We start from the raw sequence: 17,713 nt of genomic DNA, 5'->3' as shown, positions 1-17,713 counted from the left end.
TGCAGTTGAGAATACAAGCAGGGTATGTGCTATGTTTATTGCAATTGTTGCTATAGATTTGCAATAAAAGCTTGGTAAATTGTCCTTGGTAAAGGTGTTTGATTGTTTCCTATCCCTAAGATAGTAATATAAGCATTTATAATCCAGGTCTTTTATGAAACTAAATTACTCTTGCCTCTTAGTCAAGAAATTTTGTCAAATCTCACTGATGAGACCTCAATAAAAATGTTTTGACTCACCATAATGATCCCCCACACACACATGCTAATACGACTAAGACACGTTTTGAAAAGTCTTAACATGATTTTGTACATAGTTGCATGTTCTACACTGTTGTATATTAAGAATATTTAAAAATAAATATGTTACATTTGTAAATTATTTTTATCATCATCATTATCAAATTCCTGCCTTGTACCCTGAAGGGGTGTACAGTAAACATTATTTTTATAATACAAAGTTTCATTTCATTTATAAAGTTATAAATTATTTTTATAACTTTATAATTTACAAGAAATCCAAAATATCCCCTAATTGTTTTGAGCAGTATACATGTGATTTGTATGTGCTGAAAGCTGTAAATGATTTACTGGTAGATTAACGGTTTATGCACCTTTCAAGTTGTAACAGTATTTATGGCAAGCCTCTGTAAAAATGAAAACAAGAATATAATTTCTTTTACAATAAAACTTATATTAAAACCTACCAGCTTCGCCAGCAAACTGTCTGGCTTTTTCAAGGCGTTTACGGAGATATGAAAACTAGTAAATGCAAATTGAAAGGAACATAAAAAACGTTGTAAACCAACTAGTAGCTAAGGTTACACATTCGCATGACAGAGAAGACTTATTGTTCTCATTCATTATCACGTATGTGTGTTTGTTGTAGACATGTAATGTGATTACTGGCTAGCTGTAGTTCAGATTGATTGAGAGAGAGGATCAGGTTTTTCCATGAACTGTTTAGAATTACACCCTGATTTCTGTTGAGGTTTCCGCCAGTTATTGACACTATTGTGGCTTCCTTAAATAAATGATGCCTGTAGTCGTCATCGAGATATGGCACGGAGCGGTTTTGCCAATCTATCGTGTGGTTAGATGTACAGAAATGATGTGCTAAGCCGGAAGAGATGCTTCTGTTGTGGTTTACATCACCAACATGTTCTTTTTGTCTAATTTCTAAACTTCGTGAAGTTTGTCCGATGTAGGCAAGACCACAGGAACAGGGAATGTAATATACTCCTGGATATTTGTAGAACGGCACTTTATCTTTTGGGGATCCTAAAACTTGTCTGATGTTGGTAGTTGGTTTGAAGACCACTCCGATGTTGTGGGCTCTTAGTATTCTTGTTATTTGATAAGAAATTGACTTGATGAAAGGTATCACTACAGTAGAAATGTGCTGACAGTGGGATTCTTCTTGTCTGGGGTTGTCATTGTATAGATATTTTTTGATGATGTTTTGAGGATATCCATTTTGTGATAATGTGTTGGCTATTAGTGAGAGTTCAGTCTGTGTATCCTCCTCTTCTGATATAAACTTTTTGGCTCTATGTTTCAACATGTGGATAATGCTCAGTTTGTGTGGCTTGTGATGGTTTGAAGTATAATGAAGATATCTTCCGGTATCTGTGGGCTCTCTGTAAAACCTGGATATTTGTTTTACAGAAACTTGACCATCATCATCACAAGACACACAAACTGAGCATTATCCACATGTTGAAACATAGAGCCAAAAAGTTTATATCAGAAGAGGAGGATACACAGACTGAACTCTCACTAATAGCCAACACATTATCACAAAATGGATATCCTTATTTTCCCCCTTTATTTATTTGAGACTGAAGTCTTATTTTTGTTGTTTAAAAATGAAAAGATGTGTTGTTAAAAAATTAAAAGTGATGGAGTTTGCCTTGTCAAAATTTAATTATTGAATTCAATTTTTAATATATATATATATATATATATATATATATATATATAATAATCTGTGTCAACAGTACTCATAACATGGTATTTTGGTATTTAATGTTAATTATGTTAGAGAGTGGACAGTTCAAAATATTATTGCACTATAATATATACTGTGTGTGTGTATGTGTGTGTGTGTGTGTGTGTATATCAGGGGCAAATATTCAGGGTGTGCGGTGCTCATCCACCGAATAGCAATATTGCCAATATTATATTTTTGCATTTATTCCCATTAAAGACTCCCATAATTGTTTCCAGACTTTGCGTGATTCCTAAAAGTAAACAAAATATGCTAATGCTTCATGAAGAGGACACTTTTCACCACGTAAACATTGCATCACATTCTCGTTAATAACCCAGGTGTGCACTCAAAATGCATATTAGCATCAAATTCTAGTAATTTTAAACTGCTCAGAAGGTGAGGCAGGCTGAGCTCTAAGCTATTGCACATTGAGGCTGTGATTGGTTATTGTGTCAACCAATCCAGTTGATTGTTGTCGTTTCTCATGAGTTCATGCTTTTGTGATCTGAGTTTCATCTTTTTTGCATGCATGAAGTGTGAACTGACATGGTAGGCAAGTTTTTAATATATAATTTTTGATAAATTTATAACTTTTTGCCCATATTTACAATGGGAAACAGTATTGTAGTCAAAGAAGGTAAGCCTCATCCTCCTCTTCCAAATTTTACACCTTTGTGTAAATATAGTATATTCTCCTACCAAATACAGTATTCTCCTTCATTATTGCTTTCTAATATACAGTATCTTAAAACAAACATTGTTCCCCACTCTGTGTAGATTTGTTGCAATTATTTGATAAATTAAAGTATTCAAAATTATCCTACAATTAATTGCATTAGACAAGATGAGCACTGATGTACTACACACTCTTAAAACCTTCATACATCAATAAAAATGCAATCGTACAGTCAAACTAATGTGAATTTTATAGTGCAGGTTGCATAAGCCACGACAGCACACCCAATCAAAATGGACATGCAATGCTACTGGTGTATATATATATATATATATATATATATATATATATATATATTTGTATACACACGCACTGCTTGGAAAGAAGTCAGAGGACATCCCATGGGAAGGTGCATCGTGCCATGTAACGAGTCGTGTTTGTAGCCACTAGATCGGAGGATACGGTGCTTCCAAGTCAGTGCAACTGTGTCCCGGTGAAATTTCTGTGAGAAGGGAACTGATGAAGTTTGAAAGAGGCATTAAGATAGGATGCAATGTTGCAGGCCTATCTGTTTGGCAAACTGTTGACATATTGGGCCATCCCAGGTCAACAATTAGTGATACCATACTGAGATGAAAGTTCAGGGAGTCAACTGCAAGTGATGCCCACAGTGGATGACCCACCTCACTCACTGAATGTAACCGTAGGGCGCTACAAAAGATAATATGCAAAAACTGCCATTTGTTAGCCAGCAGAATGCAGGACTGCAATATGCAAGCCCCACATTACCCGAACTAACATGCATCATCATCATCATCATCATCATCTTCGGTGGTGCAAAGCATGTGTACAGGAAGCTTGGAAAGCTGTGTTATGGAGTAACAAATCATTCTCATCCTCTACTGAGCAGATGGACGGGTGTCGATGTGGCAGATACCCAGTGAATGTCTGTTACAACTTTGAAATTCAGAGGTGGCAGTGTAATGGTATGGTCCTGTTTTTCCTGGTTTGAGATCAAACTAGGAAAAATGTCCAAAACCAGTTCAATGTTTGTGGTGCTACAAACATTGAACTCCTAGAGTTGTCTGAACAATGCAATGTTTTCTACTTTGTGACGTTTCCATAGAAACAACTATTGTCATTTCTATGGAACTGACTATTGTCCCGTTCAGCAAACAGTGCACCTTGTCATGACGCTGCTGCTATAACTGTGTGGTTTGTGGACATGAACATCACCACACTTGACTAGTCTCCACAAATCCCTGATCTCAACCCTGGTGAGCATTGTGGGATGAACTGGAGTGTTGGGTGAAGTCAAAGAATGTTTGCCCCCCCCCCCCACACACAACTGTCCAAGACCTCATTACATGCCTACAGGAAGAATAATCCAAAATTCCCATTGATTGCTATCTTACCCTTGTGGAAAATATGCCCTGTAGGTTGCTGTAGTCATCGCAGCAAAACTAGGTCCTACGTCTTATTAAGGTGGGCACCATAGCTGTTTGTTCTTTGCACTATGGTGTCTGTTGAATTCTTTCCAAGCATTGTATATATGTACATACCAGTGAAAATTTTAAGTGGGGGTGCTGAATATAAAAAAAAAAATAATAATAAAATAAAATAAAAAAAAAATAAAAAACTTTTTTTTCCTAATCAGTAACGAATTTATTAATAAATAAATTTACATATTAAAAATTGCTTTATTAAAAATATTTCATCCTCACCACGAACAAACACCAATAATAAAAATTTCGTATCAATAACAATGACAAGTGCAAACGAATATCAGCGTTAGATCGCAGTGCATTTGTTTCATGTAACGATAATTGAAAAAATATAATTCTTTTTATATTTTCAACAGTGACACTCGTCATAATTCAGTCTTGTATCTATAATAAATAAATAATTATATGTTATTTTAACAAAATAAAATAAGCTTTACAAAAAATAGTTCACCATGCACACGCACCAATAATAAATGTTTCATATCTCACAGAAATAAGGCACCTAAGCATACTAAAAATACACTGCCATTTGACGTAACGTGCAATAACAAGCGCAAATGAATATCGGCGTTAGATCGCAGTGCATTTGTTTCATAATCTAAAGCGTTAATCGAACAATTCCAATTATTAACTATTCAATCAATATCAAAACATAAGCTGTAACCATTAACTTGTACTACATTTATATAATGTTGTAAGCATTGTTATTATTTATAAACACAAACAAAATTTAATTTTTTCATTTTTTTCCTTGGGGGTGCTGCAGTGTCGCAGTGCTTATGTACGCCACTGGTACACACACACACAGAGAGACACATGCAAACAGAGAGCTGTTTCTTATTAAAGTCTTAGTCTTTCACAATCAGAGTGAATTGTTAAGTTAAAACAGAAAAGAGCATTTTACTATACATTTAAAAGAGTAAAAGATATCTAATTTTTGTAAGAAATTTACTTGATGGCAAGATATATGTATATATGTGTGCATATTAGAGTTGAGATGAACTATTTCTCTCACTCTTGTGCACATACACATATATCTTTTAGAACACCTGTGCAGAGTTTATGTATAGTATCTTAAGTATAAACTATGCACTGGCCAACTATGCTGGCAGCCTGGTTGACATTTGTGTTTTTTTTTTTGATATATTGGTGGATTCCAATCTCATTGCATGGATGATTGTAAAATGTCTTTTTTTTGGTGATAGATGATTTTCATTGCTTGGTGGGAGACTGCTTGTCATATTGCTTGTTAGAGACATGAAGTGGCTGGCTTGTCTTGAATTTGTTCTCTAAAGCAGAATTTCTTGATTTTAGCTAACTCATAGCTAAAGTGTGCTGTCAGTTTACCTTTTCTGGGTAAGATTGTACCCCCCCCCCCCCCAAAAAAAGGTCACTTGGCATTTTCTGAAATCAATTATTACTATAATAGCATAGTCTATCTCAATAATCTGCTATGCTTCATCTATCTCTCAAATTTGTTTTCAGGTCAGTTTGTCTGTTTTGTGGAAGGAAAAATCCTGTCATCACCAAAAGAAAACCAGCTGACTCACCTTCAATTGAAAACTGTTTATTATGCTCATCCCCCCCCCCCTCCTGGAAATGAATTTCAAACTGAGGTCTTACCAAGGGTACATGTCAGAATGACATGTACCCTTGGTAAGTGAGTATTATATTTTTAAGTCTTACTGTCCATGGAGATATAAACATCAAGAAAATCCAATGTTGAGTTAAGTGTAGCCTAAAACCTGTTGTAAGAGTAAGCAATAGTAGAAATTGAAAGAATTTAAATTTTCTTTCAATTCAATAGAAGAATTCAAAGAAAATTTATCTATTGTGTATTTAGCAGGAGGGAAATAATGTAACGAATGTAGAACCAATTTTAATCTAGGCTAGCATTAAATTGCTGTGAGGTGCAAAATGGTCTGATTCTGTATTAAAATATATCATGGAAAGTCAATCTGAAATCTGCTTTGTATTTCTTACAACTCCTCTCCATCCCATATACCTATAGGCAGTAATCAAATGTACTGTGGATTCTTTACATATCCTCCTTTTCCACATGCTCAGAGAATTTTGTAATCACATTACAATTTTGCATTTTTCCAAACTAGCTGCCAATGTATTTTTTATGGAAATGTTGCATTTTCCTAATTCTGTTTAGGTGAATCTTATTTCATAATCCTGTGTAGTATATAGTTTAGTCTATTAGGTATAGACTAAACTAACATTTAGTCTCCAATCAATGAATGACTACTGTACCATTCCATTTATTTTTTTTTTTGTATCATTGCTCCATTGCAATGTCCTGATACTTGTCACTCACACTTACTGCTTAATATGTACTGTCTCACATATCACCATACTCTGTCTGTCAACTGTGACAGACAGAGTATGGTGATATCATTAAACATTAGTTCAGTACTTAATATAATATGAACTGAGGGTGTATAAATAATATATTTGGATCTTAAATAATATAACAGATTTGCTTATGTGTATGTGAATTTTTTCTTACTGTCCTTACTTAAATGTTTGTTGTAACACCCATCTGCAAAACATATTGTTTTTTTTTAAATTATGGAGCTAATCTTAACTGAATATTTTACATTTTAGTTAATAATAAGACAATATCATATGAACGAAAATTGCATTTCTAACAAACAGAAGACAGACAACTGCATTCTACTTTTTTAAAGTATTAAACAGAAAGGAAAGATGTTTATAGTTACAAGAATTTTTTTCCTAGACTTCTAAGCATAATGTTCACACTGAAAATCATTGATTTCCAATTAGTAATCAAGGTAGGTTTTTGCATTTGTATAGTTGATATATTATTTGGATGTAGTCATCAATAAATTGTCAACAAAAATCAAGATTCATAAATTGGTAACTTTTTTTAAGACTTTAGAAAGCCTTCTGATATTAATGGATCAAAACATTTTAATCCTTGGAATTGAAAAAGAAGAAGATAATGTATGGGATTTAATCATCACAGTTAAAGGTGAAGTCGAAAACTTGAAGAAACAAATACTTGTAAGTATACAAAAATTATTAGTTTTTCATTACTTTATAGGAAAGATATCTTTGTATATTTTGTATTTCTCAAAGCACATTAGTGCTGAAAATTTCTAGGAAGCTGAGTCTTCTATAGCAAATTTGCAGGGATACAAATTTGAATAGAATAGTTTGCCATACTGTTTAGTTTGCATTAGGAGATTTCTTTTAGCATGGCATTTTACCTTCAGAACTTTTTAGTAGCATCTTATAGTGAACTCATCATCAGGAGTGGCTGTATAGAGTCCACGACCTTCCAAGCATCCTTGAATTTTACAATCATAATTCAAAGATAAGATGGTTAGCTCTATTCTTATAAGTATTCTTTTGTCTGTAAATTGTGTGTGTGTGTGTTCTACTGGCTAGCTTGCCTGAATGCCGGATGAAAAATCCAAGTTTCTGGGAGGGAAAACACTGACACCATCTAATTCATCTTCAGTTGGAAAGCCCTGATAATGGTTTCTAGACAGGATTTGAACTCAGGTCTTTTTAATCAAATGGATTTATCTATACCAACTGAACTGGGGAGGCATTATAGTGAACTAGTTTATTATGGCATTAGTACAGTCACCTCTCACTGTGGCAAACTAAAAAGACATCAATATCGCCTTTCATTTCAAACATTAACAAAACTCTTGAAAATAACAATTTGATTAATTATAATATGATAAAAGAATTGCTTTGTTTACCAACACTAAATTTTAGAGATAAGAATTCAGTTTGGCTTGCTGCCTGTTGGAAATAGGACTTCTTTGAAAGGGTAATACATACATTCTGGAAATTTACTTCAGATTACAGAAAATCTAAATTTTTCAGAAATATCAACTGATCATTTCTATGATCAGTTGATGTTTCTGAAAAATTGACCTTAGTTAGGTTTTCTTCAATACAACTAAAGTAATGTTAATGTGAAGAAAGTCACAAAAACAATGCAACATATGTCATTCACTCAGAAAGACCTGGGTTTGAATCATGTTTAGCAAAAAGCAGTTGGAGAACACACAATTAACAGGCTGTCAACATATATCACAATAGCATTAGAACTGTGAGTGACTAACACTGCTCCAGATAGTAAACATGGAACAAATACAGGTCTTACTGAGTGACGGGCATATGTTGCATTGTTCTTGTGAATTGTGTACTGCCCAGAGATATTCACAAATATACATGCCCATGATGGGCTTTGAAGCCTATCATGGGCTTGGAGAGTGGATATGCAAACCACTCATACAGGTCAGATTTTTAGAAAGCATTATTAATATTTGTAAGATGAAACAGGGAAACCAGCCAATGAGTAACTGTCAGTGGTGGCCCGTACATAAGCATTGCGACACTCCCAAGGAAAAAATTAAAAATTTAAATTTTGTTTGTGTTTATAAATAATAACAATGCTTACATTATATAAATGCAATACAACATGTTAAAGGTTACAGCTTATGTTTCGACAGTGATTGAATAGTTAATGATTGGAATTGTTCGATTAACACTTTAGATTATGAAATAAATACACTGCGATCTAATGCAGTGTTGATATTATCACGTTCAACCAATCGCAGTCAGACTTGCCAATATTCGTTTGCGCTTGTGACTGCACTTTACAAGTCATTCTGACACTGCTAGTTTGAGCAGTGTATCATATGCTTATGTGCGATATTTCTGTGAGATACAAAACTTTTATTATTGGTGCGTGTTCGTGGAGAGGGTGAACTATTTTTTGCAAATATTATTTTATTTTGTTAAAATAACATATAATTATTTATTTATTATATATACAAGGCTCAATTATGAAGAGTGTCAAAGTTGAAAATATGAAAAGAATTATATTTTTCAATTATAGTTACACGAAACAAATACACTGCGATCTAACACAGTGTCAGAATTATCGCATTTGGGTCAATGCAGCCACTCACCGATATTCGTTTGCACTTATGATGGCACGTTACAAGCCATTCCGACACTGCCTCTTTGAGCAGTGTATCGTATGCTTGCGCATTATTTTTGTGAGATACGAAAATTTTATTATTGGTGTCTGTTCATGGTGAAATATTTTTAATAAAGCAGGTCAAAGCTGTATAACTGAGAGGAGACCTCCACATAGCCTTTAAAGGAATGTGGAGAACCGACCAGGGCTTCTGACCTAATGTCCAATCCTCACCTTCTCGTGGTGCACCCTGTTCGGTATCTACTTGGATACTGAACGAACGAGGATGGGCTGGCAATTTGGGATTTAGCCGACCAAATTGTATTCTTATTGGTTAAACCAAAATAAAAAAAGTGAGGGTACAACATGACAAAATTTCATGCCGGCTGGGGCGTCGCGCGGTTAAACAAGGCCCCTGCTGTTTTCACCAGGGAACCAGGTCAACCAGCAAAAAGTCAGCTACTGGAACAAATCTGAAAACAAACCCCAACTCAACATCAGTAGAGTTAATGATTGCTACTATCAACGTAAGAAGCCTGAATGGCAAAGAAATGGAGCTAGCTGAGGAATTAGATAAGTACCAGATCGACATAATAGGGGTGACTGAAACAAAAAAGACAAAAACTGGTGAGATCTTTCTGAGCAATAAATACAAAATGTTATATTCAGGCAATGACAATCAAGGAAAAGAAGGAGTAGCCATAGTATTCAACACAAAATACGAGGCTAATCTTCTTGAATGGCACTCAGTCTCAAGTAGAGTAATGTGGGCAAATATGAGAATGGGGAACTTGGACAATGAGACTTATTTGTGCCTATGGTCCCACAGAAGGTTCTACTAAGGTAGAAGTGGAGGAATTTTTTGATGTTTTAGAAAAAAGCAACTGACACAATGAAAAAGTAAAAGTTGGTCCTTGTTGGGGATCTAAATAGCAGAGTAGGAAGTGATTGTCAGGCATACAAAAATGTTTTGGGAAAATTTGGAGAAAAGAGCAAAGCTAATAATAATGGCAAATATCCGTTGGATTTCTGCTCAGGACATGGACTGGTTATTACTAACACCATGTTCCAACATAAAAATGTGCACAAATTCACATGGAGAGAAGAGGCAAGGAATAAGAAAAGTCTCATTGACTATGTTATTGTTGATAGCGATGTTTTCTCCCTGGTGCAGGACACCAGAGTGTACAGAGGATTTGAAATTGGAAGTGATAACTATTTAGTCTTGAGCAGGATAAAATTGAATTTCGTATTGAAAAGAATAACATGTAAGAAAGTTTTAAAGGGAATAAAAGTTGAGCAGCTCTCAGATGTGAACTGTAGACTAAAATACACAAAGATTATTGAAGAAAAAATGAAAGAGTTTGAGAACAGGAATCAAACCTTGGAGATTCAGTGGCAAACTCTGAAGAAAACACTGATTGATTCTGCCAGAGAGGCATATGGTGAGGTTGTCTGCAAGGATAAAAAAATCAGAACTCCCTGGTGGACACAGGAAGTTAAAGAGGCAGTGAAGGAAAAGAAGAAAGCATATCAAAAGTTCCTGTCAAATAAGTCAGCTTGTGCTCTTAGAGAATATAGAGACAAATGCAAGAATGCTAAACACTGTGTAAAATTAGCTAAACAAAAGTCATGGGAGAACTTTGGCAAGAATATAGAAAATAAATATCAAGAAGGTGGCAAAATATTCTGGAGGTTGTTGAAGAAGCTTAGGAATGGAGGAAAGAGTGCTGTAAAAGGAGTTAGAGATGAAAAAGGTGACATGAAAACAGGAGAAAAGATATCCTTGAAGTAATTACTTTGAAAAACTGCTAAATGAAACAAGCAGTGATGACAGCACAGTGGTAAAAAACACTACCCAGGCATGCAGTCAGGAATACATATCCATACTTGAAGTAGAAAAAGCCCTCAAAGGCTTGAAATGCGGAAAGGCAGCAGGAGTAGATGATGTTCAACCAGAAATGCTGAAGTATGGTGGTATAAAAGTCTTACAGTGCTTGCACTGCATGGTTCAAAAAGCCTGGACAGAGTAATGAATTCCCGATGATTGGAGTAGAGCTCTAATAGTACCCATATATAAAAAGGGAAATAAAACTGAATGTGAGAATGTGAGAATTACAGAGGTATTTTCCTTCTGATTGTTCCTGGCAAGGTCTATGCAAGTATACTTGAGGAATTGTGGAAGAAAAGCTTGGTGAAGAACAAGCTGGATTCAGGCCAAATAGAGGCTGTCAGGATCAGATCTTCACTTTACGACAAATAGTCGAGAAAGCATGGAAATATAATAAAGATCTGTATTTAAATTTTGTCAGAAAAGACAAGGTGCCAAGAGAGAAGCTATTCAATACGCTACAGTTATATGGTGTCAATGGGGCATTATATCAAGCAATACTTAGTCTTTATTTGAGTTGTAAGTCAGCAGTTAGAATTGAAGGAAGTACAGGAAGATGGTTTAATGTTAAATCTGGTGTGAGACAAGAATGTACATTATCCCCGTCTGTTATTCATTATCTATAAGAAGGAAAGTTGTATTAAACCTGATATTAAAATTGGAGATGTTATTGTCAGCTCTTTGCTTTATGCGGATGATGTTATACTTCTAAATAAATCCGCTACAAGTCTTCAAGATTCTCTGACTAAATTGAATAGCTGTTGTAATAGATATGGTATGAAGGTCAGCAATAAAAAGATAAAGACAATGAAAATAGGCAGAATCATTGAAAATGTCAACTGTGTTGTGAATGGAGAACCTGTGGAACAAGTAAAAAAAAAACATTTCAGCTACTTAGGCACAATTTTAATGAAGATGGTAAATTAAATATAGAAATAGACAACAGAATCAGCAAAGCTAGTATGGTGGGAAGTCAATTGAATAAATTCATATGGAATAAGAGATAAATTAGTAGGAACACTAAATTAGCTATACAAAGTCAGTGTTCAAACCAGTTTTAACTTATGGATCTGAGAGTTGGGTTAGAAGTAAAACACTTGACCAAAGACTAGAGACCGCAGATATGAGAATCCTGAGAAAGATTAGAGGCATGAACAGATGGCATCGATGGCAATATCATATTAAAAACGAGGATATTAGGAAAGAACTTGACATTGTCAGCATCCAGGAATGCGTTAGCAGAGCTAATCTCAGGTGGTATGGTCACTTAAACAGAATGGGCAAAGAAAGATTAGCAAAACAAATGTTCTCTGCCAGGTTGGCAGCAAAACGACCCAGAGGAAGACCAAGATATAGGTGGATTGATACGGTACAAAGTGCCTTAGACGATGGAAATATAAGATCTGATAATGTTGGAGCCTTGACAAGTAACAGACTGATTTGGAGGAAAATGGTAGATAGGAGGTTAGTAATGATGTAATTTTTTTCATGTAGTACTATCATATCCTCTATACCCCTTGAGGGTACATGGCAGGAATTTGATGATGATAAATTGGTTACTAATTAGGAATTTTTTTTTTTTTATATGCAGCACCCCCACTTAAAATTTTCACCGGCCGCCACTGGTAACTGTTCATAATCAGTTGAACAGATCAACTTTTAAGAAGAATCTTTAGAAGACGAGTAGAAAGGCTTATGTGTTGGTGGCACCTACTAGTTTCTTTAATTGTATTGATTCACAAAACAGAATGATAAGAAAATAATTAATGTTTATTAACTTATTACCTGATATTTTATTAGCATCTTCTAAGCACAAGAACAGTTTATCGCAGTATACAAAACAACAATTTGGTATAACAGTGGTGCTAGTTTATAATTTTTTTTTTAACAAAAAACACAAGGAACTAAGGGCCTAATTATTATTGGATAAAGAGAGAGAAAACAAGTATTAATTAGATCTTAAAATGACTGTCTCCCAGATATTTGGCAAATTAATACAGCCATAATTGTTGAGGTTTGGAATATGTTTTAAAGCTAATTCCAAAAACAATCTCTCTGACCTATAATGATTTCTGTGTAGCACTTTTGTTTTCTTCCATTTGATCCTGTTTGAAGGCATGGTCTTCTAGATCCAACTTGCCATAAAGATAGTGCCAAATATATTTTTTATGTATTTACTAAAATTAACAGCCAAAAGGCTTCAGTTTGGCAATGCAAAATTATATAAGTAATATGGATATTAGATCCAGCATTATTTCAAAGCTGAATGTAGAAACTATGAAAGATTTTTAAAAATAAGTTGACTAGAGCGCTTATGGGAATTATGATAAATACGCCTCTTCGACTTTTTGCGTTCCTTAGTACTGAATGAGAGTTTGCTTATACAGCTTCCAGGGATGGTCTCTTTCTCTTCCCCTGTCTCCGTATGTTATTCTGTGAAAAATCTCATCCATGCTAATCTGGTAATTACCCCTTACCAACTTATGTTTCACTCATGTCTCCCCCTCTTTCTTCTATCTGCTAGGTTCTGTAATTTGCATTCTCTTGATCTGTCCTGATATTCCACATCCAGACCAGAAACCAACTTAATCATCTCTGAACCCTTTCCAACATCTCCTCCTTTTGAAAATCTGGCAACCAAATCTGTACACAGTAATCCATATGCGGCCTGATCAATGTACAATGGAATCAGAACATCCTTACTTCTACATGTCAGTGTTCCACATCATTCCCATAATCTGCTGTGTTGTCCTCACAATTTTAGCAAAATGTCCATGAAATTTCATGTCCATATCCACCATCACCCCAGATCTTTCATCTCTTCCACTTCCTCTAAAATATCCTCACCAAACCTATACTCTGCATCCCATCTTTGATTCCCAAATTTTAAAACCTTACAATTTGCAACATTAAACTGACCTCCCCCCCATTCAGACAGTCTATTTAGGTCTTGCAAAGATACATCTGTCTACTTCTCATAATGCTGCCCAACATTTCATCATCTGCAAACAGCTGTACATCACCATTTAATCCTTTCTAATGTCATTTACATACAAATTAAACAATGGCCTCAAACCAGACCTCCCATACACAACTAACCTGCTGATACCTATCAGACAGCCAGTCTCCAATTCAGTGCACTAATCTACTATTCATTCCCATCTGTTCCAATTTAACCATTAGTTTGTCATGTGGCAATCTATCAAAAGCCTTTGCAAAATCTAAATATACTACTTTATATCATCACCTTTCTATAATAATTAAGATTGCTAAAACATGATCTTCCTTTAGCAAACCCATGCTGTCCATTAAAGAGAATTTACTGCTGTTGACCCAATTCTGAAAACCAGTTCTGAATCCTTGTATTCACTAGCTTCTCAAATGCCTTGACCACAACTCCAGACAAGCAGATTGGCTTATAATTCAAAGCCTTAGTCGTATCACTCCCTTTATGAAGCAGGAGAATTTTGCCATCTTTCCACTCCTTTGGAACCTGGGCTAATCTGAGACTCATGTTATAAAAGTAAGTTAATGCTGTTGTTGACTCCTTGGAACATTCCTTCAAGATGTGGTGTCTTGAGGGAATGATCTTGTTGACATCAAGTTTTACTTAATTTCTCATATACCTCCTAATTACTTGCCACATTGATTTTTCCTCTCATTCCCACTGTTCTGAAGTTCTGCATTATGTTTCAATCACAAGGATGAAATACTTTAATGAACTGTTCATTAAAGTATAATGAAATAATTAAAGCTAATACTGTTTAGGATATTGGCAATTTGGTTTACTTGTGCTATCCAATTTTTTTTTTTATATATTTGTTTAGTTTTTCTTGTACTGATGTTATTTTTAGTTCTTTAAAAATATCTTCAGTACAAGAAAAACTAGACTTTTTGGTCTAATAATGTGTATTTTACAGTTCTAATTTTATTTATTTTTATTTGTATATTTATTGCCCAAATTTCACTGTGATATAATGATATAGGTACTACTTCTAAAGTATTGTATATTTTTCAGCATGTTTCTTTGTGTACAAGATTAGGATTGAGAGTTGTATTTATCATGCCTATGATCTGTACAAATTTTGAAGTATTTAATTTGATATCACATCCAAGTAAATTAAAAGTATATATTTATCTGTCTTATAATTTTATTATTAATAACTATTTTACATCTAACTGGAGTTTGTCCACAAAATGCCAGTGTTTGATCGATAGATATTTTCATTCAAAACTATTCTGCTATAATGTTTAAACATATATTTAATTATATAATTCTCTTTGTAAATTGTCTGCCTTATCTGTTTATATCATCTTCAAATAATAACATGTTTACTAAAATAAAGAGCCGAAATTTACAGTTCAGAATTTATCCTTAAATATATATCCTTCTGCCATTTTTTTTATTTTACTTAGGTTGTCCTTTAATTCATTTTTTGTTCTTATATCAAAAATCATTTTGTAAAGTTTTTAGTGTAATTTTTTTTGGATGTTAGTATTGTCTGTCCAAAGATCTGAAATAATCTAAAAATTCTTTTAAATCTATGTCATAATTTATACCTGCATTCATATGCTTTAGTATTTTAGAGGCACTGCATCTTATTTTGTATATATCTTATTCTAGGTATGATGCAAACTTTTCTCAGCTTTCTCTTTTAACTATTGCTATCTTTTTGATTTCTTTATTTGATTTTATTGTCTTGTTTTTGACTACTTAACTATATTTAAAAGTTAGTTTTTTTTATTTTCAATTGTTTTTCTGTCATTATCCCATATATGTACTTTTTTGTGTGTCCCTAGACTTTCATATGCTGCCATTCTTTCTCTATGTCTTCATTTTCTTGTATTTTTCTAAATAGTTATTAATCCTCTGTTGTTATAAATTTATTATACTTAAATCCTTTAATAGTCTTACTTTATAATTAGATTCAGTTTTTCTTTTTCTGTAACCGGTTTGGTGGAAACCTTAATTTTGTCCGCACAAATAATGAATGTATCTATTTCTAGTCGCCTCCTAATATTGACATCAAGAAGCTTGCTGCTAATTCATTTACTATAAAGCAGTCTATTATTGATTTGTATATGTACAAAAATGAATCCCAACAGATGCTTTTTTTTTTTTTTTTTATAGAGTCCATGTTATAAAAAGAAAGTACTAAAGTAAATAAATACCAAGGTTATCATATCCACAATACTTATTCAAATATATCTGGTCAGTCTTATATACTAATGGTAACATTTCTTTCAGAAATTAGAAAGTCAAATGATGTCAGCAGAAAACTTAATAAATGCAGCTGCAGAAAATGCATTTAATTCTGGAGCTGAGTATGCAGGAATTGCAGCAAATGAAAGATTATTGTTATCACAACAGCATATTAAATGGAACAAGGAAAAGCTTAACAAACTAGAAAGGGAAATTAATTTAAAGGAAGTTGAAACAATACGTCACACAGTAGATAAAGAAAATGAAAAGCCTCACAAGGAAAATAATAGATGATAACATCAGTCTAAGTAATAAATATTCTATTGTACATAAAAATTGTTTGATATCAAGAGATAAAGCTGTCAGGGAAGTGTTGCAGCCTGTTCAAAACAATAAATAAATAAAAAATTTGTGTGTGCCATAAACAATTAAATGAAGTAATAAGTTTTTGTTACACAAGGTTTAAACATAAGATTAATTTGCAGCATAATATTTGTATATGCAAGAAGATGAGAAGGCTCTAGCCCATCCATCTTTTAAGAGGGATGTATTCTTCTGTGTCAAAATCTCAGTGCACTGAGTTTATCATTGTTCCTGAAGTGGTCAACTCTTTATAGTATTTCAATAAAATGTAGAATTAAAGTAAGACTATAAAGAGCCATCAAATTGCACTTGATTTAGCTGATTACAGTCCGACTAGAGCCATATCTTTCAGCAGAATGCAATGAAGATTACAATATATTAATATGGCAACAATGAAATTGTTTTTATTGTGTATTAAATTTTTCTTACGGATAAAAAGCAAATTAGTAGATAATAGTACAAAAGTGAGTTTCAATTGATAATGTGTAAATGATTGATGTAAATAGGCTATCAATTAGATGTATCAGCTTTAAAAATAACATAGCATTTTATTTTTATAATAAACAGTTATATCCCTTATCTTTTAGGAAATCCTAACACATGCATGCATTATTATGCTCAAAACAGTTAACTGGTGAAAAATCTCAGTTGATATCTGTTAAAGAAAAGTAACATTATTTATAAAATTAAAGAGCCTACATATAAAATAAATATTTTCTATTTATACCCAGCTTTTTTTTTTTTTTTATGTTGTTCCCACCCATAAAAGGTTTTGTAAACCTATAGTACATTTTGTACTGTGGATTAAGGATTTTTTTTCCCTATTTTTAATTTATTTTTTTACATAGTTTGGAAACCCTGCTCTAGAAACTAAACATGGAACTTTTTCAAGCCACTTCAAGGCCTCTAATAAGCAGGGCGATGATCTCACACCAGGTGATCACTATCACAAACATCCAAGTCCACAGCGGGATTTGAACCTACAGACTGTTGGTTGGAGAGCAGGTATGCCAACCAGGCTAGCAAAGGCTTGGGGTCAAATGAATTTTTCCTGTAACTCAATCCATGGACTATCTTTATCATCTCTGAAATTCTTCCTCTCCCCTTC

The 17,713-nt window shown here is 33.7% G+C and overlaps 1 protein-coding gene across 1 annotated transcript in view; it reads left to right on the top strand.

The window, feature by feature from the left end:
* The window catches only part of LOC150102376 (diablo IAP-binding mitochondrial protein-like), a 54,275-nt gene extending 37,091 nt beyond the window's left edge, over positions 1-17,184 (top strand). The window contains exons 4-5 of the mRNA XM_090399791.1: positions 7,075-7,206; positions 16,288-17,184. Coding sequence (XP_090255917.1) covers positions 7,075-7,206; positions 16,288-16,536 — 381 coding nt within the window. The 3' untranslated portion in view covers positions 16,537-17,184. The remainder of the gene's footprint in view (positions 1-7,074; positions 7,207-16,287) is intronic.
* Positions 17,185-17,713: the final 529 nt, after the last annotated feature.

Source organism: Typopeltis vanoorti, chromosome 10 (genome assembly GCF_054136105.1).
Source record: "Typopeltis vanoorti isolate ZY-2024b chromosome 10, IOZ_Tvanoo_1.0, whole genome shotgun sequence".
Classification (NCBI taxonomy): domain Eukaryota; kingdom Metazoa; phylum Arthropoda; class Arachnida; order Uropygi; family Thelyphonidae; genus Typopeltis; species Typopeltis vanoorti.
The sequence above is the reverse complement of the archived record's forward strand: the minus strand, read 5'-3'. Positions and strand labels throughout refer to the sequence as shown.